Source organism: Lolium perenne, chromosome 3 (genome assembly GCF_019359855.2).
Source record: "Lolium perenne isolate Kyuss_39 chromosome 3, Kyuss_2.0, whole genome shotgun sequence".
In the NCBI taxonomy this organism is placed as follows: Eukaryota; Viridiplantae; Streptophyta; class Magnoliopsida; order Poales; family Poaceae; genus Lolium; species Lolium perenne.
In genome coordinates, this window is record NC_067246.2 from 186,149,627 (window position 1) to 186,159,762 (window position 10,136).

General features: G+C 47.1%; 1 protein-coding gene across 2 annotated transcripts; it reads left to right on the top strand.

The window, feature by feature from the left end:
- The first annotated feature begins 3,899 nt into the window (after positions 1–3,899).
- LOC127342846 (uncharacterized) lies at positions 3,900–8,778 on the top strand. Of its 2 annotated transcripts, XM_051368864.2 has the most exons (3): positions 3,900–5,465; positions 5,536–5,614; positions 8,405–8,778. In XM_051368864.2, the coding sequence occupies exon 1, from the start codon at positions 3,960–3,962 to the stop codon at positions 5,322–5,324; it is 1,365 nt and encodes a 454-aa protein (XP_051224824.1). In that variant the 5' UTR covers positions 3,900–3,959; the 3' UTR covers positions 5,325–5,465; positions 5,536–5,614; positions 8,405–8,778. The 2 variants fall into 2 exon arrangements, with proteins under 2 accessions (XP_051224824.1, XP_051224823.1); XM_051368863.2 differs by having other exon boundaries at positions 3,900–5,614.
- Positions 8,779–10,136: the final 1,358 nt, after the last annotated feature.

The window sequence follows — 10,136 nt, forward strand, 5'->3', positions numbered from 1 at the left end:
AGATGGTTGCGAGGATGTAGTGAAGGAGGCCATGGGAGTGGCCGGGGCCGAGAGACAAGATAAAGATGGGTTGCTTGGCCAATGGGATGTGGGAGAGGAAAAGCGATACATGGACAAACCAGAAGCCACCATCTAACTCCGAGGTGGGAGAAGAGGGTGATTCTTTCGATTTTGGCAAGCTTAGAGCATCTCTAACAGAACCCGTAAACCCCGCCGGAACCGAACTTTTTCGGCGGATTTACGGGTTCGGGCCGAATGTGTCGCAGATCAGTGACCGAAAAGATGGGCCGGCCCGTAAAATAAGTTCAGGGGCCTGAACAAATCTCCGAACGGCCCCTATTAAAAGGATTCCCGGAGGGGAGTTCGGGTCGCAAACCCTACTCCCCTCCGTCGTTCCTCTCCCTCCGTCGCCGCCAAGCGCTATCTCCGGCGAGCAATCCAGCGAGCCCCAGACAGCAATCCACCGGCCGACGGTGGGCGATGGCGTCCCGAGGCGGCTCCGCAGGCCGTGGCGCCGGATTGGGCGGCGGCGACTCGCCGCCGCGTCCGCCCGTCTTCCGCACCGACGCGGAGCGGCGCAAATGGAACCGGTGGGAGGGCGCGCGCAAGCGCAGCGCCCGCCGGTGGACGAACTGGGGGCTCACGCCCCCAGGGAAGCTCGCCAGGTACGGCAACACCGGCGAGGGCTCCTCGTCCGGCCAGTCAAGCCGCGCACCGCGGCTCGCCGTTGCGGACAGCAGTGACGACGACGACCTCGTCCCCGCGCGGTTGCCCACCTTCTCCGCCGGGACTATGTCCACGACAGCGACGAAGAGGACGCCGTCCTCGCACAGACCAAGGCCATTAGCACGGTGGAGGCTCGCCAGCGTTTCCGCCGGGAGGAGGCGGAAGCCGTCCGCCTCGTCCGTGAATACGAGGCGGCCCGCCGGGAGGCCCGCGTCCGCCGCGTCAAGCTCGAAATAGTCGAGCTTGACGCCGACGACGCGTGAAGCTCATCGTCGACAGCGTCGGCACCATCTGCCGCCGACACGCTGCGCCACCACCGGCACCGCCGCGCGCGTAGGCCACTTTATAGGCCGCATTTTGCTTAGCTTAAGTAGCGCTCGCCGGTGTACCAGTACTATAGGTTTAATTTTACGAACAATGTATGTTTTGATGCTCAATCGGAGCATCAATTTGATGTCGAACTATAATCATCGTCGAATTTACCCGCGCCCTTTCAAATTCTGCTTTTCAGTTCTATTTTTACGGTTTCTAATCTGCGCCACTTCCAAATTCGAACGAACTATCGTTTTCGGAAGATTGAAAACCACTTTTTCGGTTTGCACTTTTTCGGGCTCTGTTAGAGATGCTCTTAGAAGGTTAAATACCCCGTTTCCCAGTGAGAGGAATTAGGTAGTTGATTAGTGATTCTCATATGGTAAGGGACATATTTGCAATGATCATATGATATATCCGTTCAACTCTTTTTCGTCAAAGCTATAACTGACAATTCTTTTTCTCTTTCATGAAAAGAAAAGTTTATCGAATTGCAATTTTTGAAGGAAACAAGTACTCCTTCGATCCACAATACTTATCGCTCAAACTAGTGAATTGACACTATGTGTAGATACTCAGAATCGGAGGGAGTACAGAGACGGAAATAATCGCATCCTATGTGGTTCGGTTATCGGTATATAGCCAGCGCAAGGCGTGTGCGGATTATTTTACAACACGGCCCATTTTCTCGTAGACCAGACATAAGGATGTTCGGTTAAGGTCCTTGAGAGCATCTCCCGCGTGCCCCAAAGGGATTTGGGCGCGCCGGACCAAAAAACCGTTTCAGCCGCGTCCCCCAAAGCCCATTTTTATCCGGCGCGGTCCGATACGGTGTCCGGCGTCCCGAGCCCGTCCCCGTCCCACAGGGGACGCTCCGGGGACGCCGGACATACCGAAAAGCGAGGCGGACTCCCACATGTCGGCGACTATTTGCATAAACCGTTGGTTCGCGCCTCTTTTCTCCTCGCTCCTTCCTTCCCGCGCCTCGCACCCCACCGCCGCCGCTGGATTTCCCGGCCGTTTGGACGTCTGATCTGCTGAGAGTCGGCACCGTTGTCGCGGATGGGGCTCCCGCCGGTCGTGCCGCCACCGCCTCGCCGGCGCGTCCCAGAACGCGCCGTCAAATCCGCCCCACCTCCTCGCACAGAAGGTGCTCGACGACTTGCCAGGTAGGCGCGATTGGCCGCTGTTTGTTGCGTCGTCTGCCTCGGCGCAATTTTAACCATTGATTTTGCTTTAGCCATGGATAGCGACGATGAGATGCTTGCCCTGCTGCTGGAGGACGAGCAAGCCTTCGACGACGACCTACGGGAGCATTTGCTGATCATCGCGTCCCTCCAGGACATGGTTGACGCTGAGGCGGAGAAGAGGAAGAGGCCGCGCAGCGGAGGATCAAGGCCGGGAAGAAGGAAGTCGAAGCCCCGACAGAGGATGGAGGGCCATGCCATGCTGCACAACGACTACTTTGCCGATGATGCAACACATGCCGACAATTTTCGGCGTCGGTACAGGATGAGCAAGGGGCTATTCATGAATACCCTCCACGACGTTCGAGAGTTCGACCCCTACTTCAAGCTCAAGCTCGACGCTGTAGGCGTTGTCGGGTTCTCGTCCATTTAGAAGTGCACCGCCGCTATGAGGATGCTTGCATACGGAGCACCTGCTGATACACAGGACGACTACCTTCGCATGAGTGAGTCTACTGCCATTGAGTGCATGTACAAGTTTTGCCGAGCTGTGGTGGGAAAGTTTGGCAAATACTATTTGAGAGGGCCAACTGAGGAAGAGACTGCAAGGATCATGGCACAAAATGCTGCCAGATGATTCACTGGAATGCTTGGAAGCATTAAGAACTGCCCGTTTGCTTGGCAAGATATATACAAAGGCCGTCATGGATATTGCAGTGTGGTGCTTGAAGCTGTGGCAGATTATGACCTGTGGATTTGGCATTCTTTCTTTGGCATGGCGGGATCACACAATGACATCAACGTGTTGCATCAGTCTCCGGAATTCAGCAGACTAGTGGAAGGGCATTGTCCACCATGCAACTATGAGATCAATGGCCACGAATATACCAAAGACTATTATCTAGCCGATGATATATATCCAAAATGGGCCACTTTTGTCAAAACAATCTCGAATCCATCAGGTCTGAAGAATTCACACTTTGCTACGCGACAGGAGCCTTGCAGGAAGGATGTCGAGCGGGCATTTGGTGTGCTTCAAACACAATTTGCCATTGTCCGGTACCCTGCTCTAAGCTGGTCTCACGACCAAATGTGGGAGGTGATGCAGGCTTGTGTGATCATGCACAACATGATCATCGAGGAGGACCGCAAGAATCATGCTAGGTCACATGTTGGTCGAGTGTGAAGGCCCTCTTGCAGAGGTTGATATGAGTTGCCTGCAGATTTTGCTGATTTTCTCGCCATGCACGCAGAGATCCGTGACAGCAATGTTCATGATCAACTTCAAACTGATCTCGTTGAGCATTTGTGGAGGATCGAAGGAAATACCGTGGCACCTTGATGTAGCATCTAGCCCTATTTATTATATTTGTTTATTTGTTTTATTGTTTGTTGTAATTTAATTTGAAAATAATCCTCACAAACATTTTTATTCATATGCTATATTTGATAAATGGTTATGTGTTAAAAAGAAGTATTTTAAATGTTTGGAGGCGGCGTTTGGAGGACGCGGCTGGAGAGCGACGTTCCCTAAAGACGGCACGAACAAAACACGTCTCCAAACGCTCAATCCAGCGCGGTTTGGGGGAAGATTTGGTGGACGCGGCTGGAGATGCTCCGAGGATCTAGACGCCAGGAACCCATTTAACTCGCTGAGTCGGTCGGTTGCGGTCGCGGTTGCGGTTGCGGTTGCGCAGCGAGTGAAACCATCCATCCAATCCAACCGCCGTCGCCATGGCCCGCGACGATGACCCGCCGCCGGCGAAGCGTCCCCGCACAGACTGCACGGGCACCAGCTCCAACGATGGTGAGCCACCGCCGGCTAAACGTCCCCGCACAGACTGCACGGGCACCAGCCCCATCGACTCCCTCCCCGGGGACCTGCTGCGCGAGATCTTCCTCCGCGTCGACCCTCTCCCGGATCTCGTCCGCGCCGCCTCCGCCTGCCGGGGGTGGCGCGACGCGGTGGTCTCCTTTCCTCCCTTCCGCCGTCACTTCATCAAACGACACCAGGCGCCCCTCCTCGGCTTCTTCTTCGACCCGCCGAGTCGAGATGTCCCTTCCATCCCCAGCTTCGCCCCCGCTCGCTGGAATGACCCCATGCTCGCCGCCGCCCTCTTGCGCGGCGACTTCCTCCTCACCAGCCTCCAGAGGCGCCCCCTCCTGGTGGAGCCTAGCTGGTTCGTCCTCGACGCCCGCGGCGGCTACCTTCTTCTCATCAAATGGGACGAGGGGTCCGAGGGATTGCTGGCGCTGCTAAACCCGTTGGAGCAGCGCCAGCGCTTCTTTGATGTGGATGATATCCGCATCTTCGACGACGGCGACCGCCTCAGCAGTCGTCATTTCCTTCGCGGCGGCCTCATCTTGGACGAGGAGAACCCCGACAGATTTGGCATCTTCTGTGTTGCATCCCAAGGAGAGTTCAGGTTGCGGGCTGCCATCTTCTCCTCAGCCAGGGCCGACGCAATGCCAATGGACGGCGGCTGGATCCTTTCCTCATGGTTGGAGGTCGAGCACCCGGTCGACCCGGCAATCGATGGCGGCACTTGGCTCTGGCCTGACAGCGGCATGCGAGCGGGCAGGTTCATCTACTGGCCTTACATGGATGGTCGGCACGTGCTTGTCTTGGATCCCACCCACCCAGCCACTCCACGATTGTTTGTTGAGAGGATCACTTTCCCAGATGGCCTGGATCGTGCTGAATTTGGAAGATATATCATCGGTGAAACTCGTAATGGCATGATGAGCATTGCTTATACTGACGGATTCACCGTCGTTCTCATGGCGCCTTTAGAAGATGGCTGGGCAGCTGGGACATGGACCCCCGTCGACCGATTCGATCTCACTGATGAGCTTGTTACTATGTTGGGGCAACTTCCCGCCGAGGACGAGCTGGAACTTGTGGCAATGAGGGGTACCATCCTCTACTACACAACATCACAGATGTACCATCCGTCTCATAACTCTTGTTGGTTCGCATCCCTCTGCTTGGAAACAGGGCAAGGGGAGTGGTTGTTTGCAAGGGCGTATGATGCTTTCGTCCAACCATACAACCATTTGTTGTGGCCAAGATTTCTCAAGGCAACCCCAAAAGGATGATCCTTCAAAAGAATTGCTCTTCTCCTAGTAAATCAAAACGTTCAGCTACCATCGAAAACTGATCTCTTCTTTGGACCGAAGAACCTGACCAAGTTTCAGGATTCAACGACCTCTCAATACTGTATTCTCATCGTTCATGTGGTACTACTTGACATCTTATATTACCAAAACACTGTGAGTGGAAAAACTGTAAAGTTGATCTGTTCCTTAGGTTCGCTACACTCTCTTTTTGGTGTTGGGGCAAGGCATCAGGACCTTGGTTGGAGCCTCTTTTGTGTTCTGTCTGTAAGGTCAGTCTTCCCAACCGGTTGTATCCTGTTTACCCCTTTTGCCAAAAACAGTATGTTAATTTTGGCACATTAACTAGCAATACTTACTATCTCTTTGATATGTTGTCCTCGGAATGGTGGTGTATTCTGCATGATCTTTTTGCAAGCGTGGTGTACTGTTTTGGAATGCTTCATTTAAGCAAGTTACTTCTGATATATTTGCAGTATTTTCTTGCACTGCATTAATAGGTTGTCTAACTTATTTTAGAGTACATTTTTTTATGAATATACACGTTTTTACTTTTTACTCATAAATCTTGAAATAGTTCAAATCCATAGTGAAATTATTTGTGTCAAAGTCTGAGACTGGCAAACCACACTGGCTGCCTGTGCTAAAGTATGTTGGTCATGTTACAGGAAACTTCATGAATAAATAACACTTATCCCAGGATACACTAGCTTATGATTTTCGATGACTCTTATACAATATCTTCAAACATAAATTCCGACAGAGATTGCTCATTTGCTGGATTGGTAAATCTTGCTTTTGTCTGTATACCAATCCAAGATTCAGGTGGAATCTGTTAATTTATTGAAACTACATCTTTGATCTATAGAAACTAGTTCTACAATAGTATGTGGCAAGAAATATGCTCAAGGCATCAAACTGACACCGTGAACACTTAGGCATCCTTTTGACCTGTTTGGTAATATCATAACTCTCTTGAACACTCTTTTATCTACCTTTGCCTTAAGGTGAAATCTCTTCAGAGTCATCCAACCTACTAAACTCTGACACGGAAAGGTCATTATATGAATATAATGGATGACAGGAGAGGAGGCACATTTAGTGTCCTGTCAAAATGAATTATTTGTGTCAAAATCTGAGACATGCAAACAGCAGTGGCTGTCTGTGCTAAAGCATGTTGGTAATGTTACAGAAACTTCAGGGATAAATGACATGATCCAGCTTATGATTTTCGACGGCTCTTATTCAGTATCCTCAAGCACAAATTCTGAAAGAGATATGCCCAGCTTCTGGATTGGTAAATCTGATTTTGTCTGTATATCTGTCCAGGAACCATATAATAGTATTCGATAGTTTTGTTCTGTCTCCCTCAAAAAAAGGTAGGATTGCTCTCTCATAGTTAGAACAACCTCTAAACTCCTAAACCAACCAGCATTCTGGTTGAATCCGTTGGAGTTCATTGTAGCTGCTATGTTCATCTGTAGTTCTGTACAAACTGGTTCTGAAAACAGTATGTAGCAATACACTCAAGGTATCCAACTGACACCCAGAACAGTTAGGATGTGTAGCTCTGTGTTGAAAGACATGTTCGGTAATGTGATAATTTCAAGGTGACGTCATAAGAGGTTTATGGGTACTGATGAATGAGTACTCTTTTTTCTACCTTGCCTTAATGTCAAATTTCTTCTGAGTCATCAAACTGCATTTGTTATGAGGAGAGTTATATTTTGCCCCCTTACTGTTTATCTGTTCCTGGTGTCTGCTTTTAATACTTGCCAATTTGAAGCCTGCGATCTTTCCAGGGACTTCCGAGCTACCTCTAATCTTTTATGTAGGTGAACATCATTTCTCTTGTTGATGTAGAAATTAGTACTCCATTTCATATTTAAGGGCGCCTTATATTTTGGCACAGAGGGAGTAGTACTCATACCTGTGTAACCTACCTTGCCTTACATAAATAGTTAAGCTCACTTCTTAGCAATATGTAGCACCTTACAGTGCCATGTCTCCAAACTACTAAACTCTGACAGGAAAAGGCCATAAGTCATATCATCCAAGTCCGAGCTTTACCACTTTAGGTGTATCCAACCGGTATCCTGTTGACCCCTTTCGCCAAAAACAATATGTTAATTTTCGGCACATCAACTAGCAATACTTACTATCTCTTTGATATGTTGTCCTCAGAATGGTGGTGTATTCTGCATGAGCGTTGCACTTTCTCAAATTCTTCATTTTAGCAAGTTACTTATGATATATATGCAGTATTTTCTTGGACTGCATTAATAGGCTGGCTAGATTATATTAGAGTTTTAGTAGGATGGCTTGTTGTCTTGTACATTTTATCACTATACACATTTTTTTTACTTATAAATCTTGAAATAGTTAAAATCCGTAGTGAAATTGTTTGTGTCAAAATCTGAGACAGGCAAACAGCACTGGCTGCCTGTGCTAGTATGTTGGTCATGTTACAGCAAAATGACACGTATCCCAGGATACACTAGATTATGATTTTCGATGGCTCTTTAACAATATATTCAAACATAAATTTCAACCAAGATTTGCTCAGTTGCTGGATTGGTAAATCTTGATTTTGTCTGTAAAGTCCAGGATTCAGGTGGAATCTGTTGGAGTTTACTGAAACTGCACCTTTGATCTATACAAACTAGTTCTACAATAGTATGTGGCGAGAAATACGCTCAAGGCATCAAACTGACACCGTGAACACTTGATTTGTAGCTCGCCCTATTGATCTTTGTATGCATCTTTTCAAAAGACCTGTTCACTAATATCGTAACTCAAGGTGATGACATGAGGGGTTATGAGTCTTGAGCACTCTTTTACCTTTGCCTTAATGTGAAATTTCTTTTCAGTGACCGAATTGGCATTATGAGGAGGGTTGTATTCTTGCCCTCTTACTGGTTTTCTGTTCCTGGTGTTTGCTTTAATAGTTGCCAATTTGATGCGTGCGATCTTGCCAGGGCCTCCCGAGCCAAGTCTAATATCTGATGGAGGAGAAAATCATTTCTCTTGTTGAAGTAGATTTTTTTTTCTGAACCATGCAGGAGAACCGCATGTGATGTATTAAGGAGAAGATAAAAAGGCCAAAACGAAGGCCGGCAGTACATCTTAGACAAATGGTCTCCTAGATCTTGGATTGTAAACTACTTACAACCAGCTCATAGCAGTAAGCATTAGAGAGGACAGTATAATTTGTAGAGTTCAGTTAGCAGGAAACGACACCACTGGCAATAGCCCATTGCCTAGCTTCCTCTTTGTTTTCTCCAATGAGCTGCTGAATGGTTTTGAGTTTGTTTTCAAAGACGTTGAAGTAGAAATTAGTAGTAGTTTGTTTAGATTTTGTGTTAAAATACAGGAATGTCGAATATTGCTGGACATGAACATTGCAGGTGTTGCATAGGGTTTGGGTTCAGGATGACATGATCATGTTGCTTTCTGTTGGTTCCAGTTGTTGTATCTCGGAAATTTTAGTACAGTCCCTTTTACAGTGTTGGGAGCTAACAAAGCATGTCTGATATTAGGAATGGTAGTACCTTACAGTGTCCTGTCGAAACGAATTAGTCATCAAATTATTATCCTTTGTTCAGGCCTTCAGGGTGACAGCACTGCCGTGAAGGAAATAGTCTGCAATGGCTGCCGCTGCTATACCTACAGAGATCTCGTACTGTGGTAAGAAACATCTGGGGCACTATTCAGCAACATACTACCGTAGGCTAAATTTCAGATGATCTCTCTTTTCTACTCTGTGAGGACAGCAAGAGATGATCATAGCTTACAGGAAAACTATACCGGCACTTATTATGGATGGGAGAGTAATATTTCTGTTGGAGTAGTTGCTAGTATACACTATGACTAGTTGAATGCCCGTGCGTTGCTACAGTTTTCTTTTTTCTCACATTGTGTCAATACAATAGTTGCAAAAAATCACGTGTATCAAAATCACAAGATATTTAAAAAAACTTATAAGATTCTAACCAGTCTGAAATATATTTAACAACCATATAATTGACATAGTTTGAATATGCAATAAGTACTCCACTAATTAACTATTTTATATTAAAAAATGTCCTCAATACTCCTTAGAGTATGTCGTACAATGTATGGAATATTTTCGAGTGCTTCATTTTGATGGTACTTGAGCATGCGTACTAAAAAATTCTTCCTCAGGTCGATAACATTCTGCACAACAATACTTGTCATTAGCATGTATAGTTTTAGTGAAAAAAATAGAAAGTGCAGCGTAAAGTACCCACGGTGCATATTGGATGAACTAACTTTTTACCATTCCATGAAAACATAATATAAAAAATGAAATAACCAGACGCTTTCCCGTAGATAAATGACTCGTTATTATCTTAATTACCAAAGAAATTAAAACCTATGTGTTTTATTCTAGAGATACTCACATGCTTGAACTTTGCGGAATATCAGTTGGCGACGTGCGTGGCCAGTAAAATATATCGGCATCCCAACCAGGTTATGCTAATCCAAGTGCATCGGTTAGGTAGATTGTAATTCTTTGTAAGATCAATTTCATCTTATGCGACCGAACCATTTTACCCTCCGACGATGGCGGCATGGACCAAGGATCAATAACAGACACAGTACATTCATGCTTATCGATGGAGAACAAGTTAAAGTGACCCGCATATGCATAAGGAAGAAAAACCTTCAAAAGGACAACCATTAGAAACACATGTAATGTGACACCGTTGGATAAGTGAATATATTTACCAAGCTCCGTGATGCGATTTTGTAGTCTATCCCATGCCAACT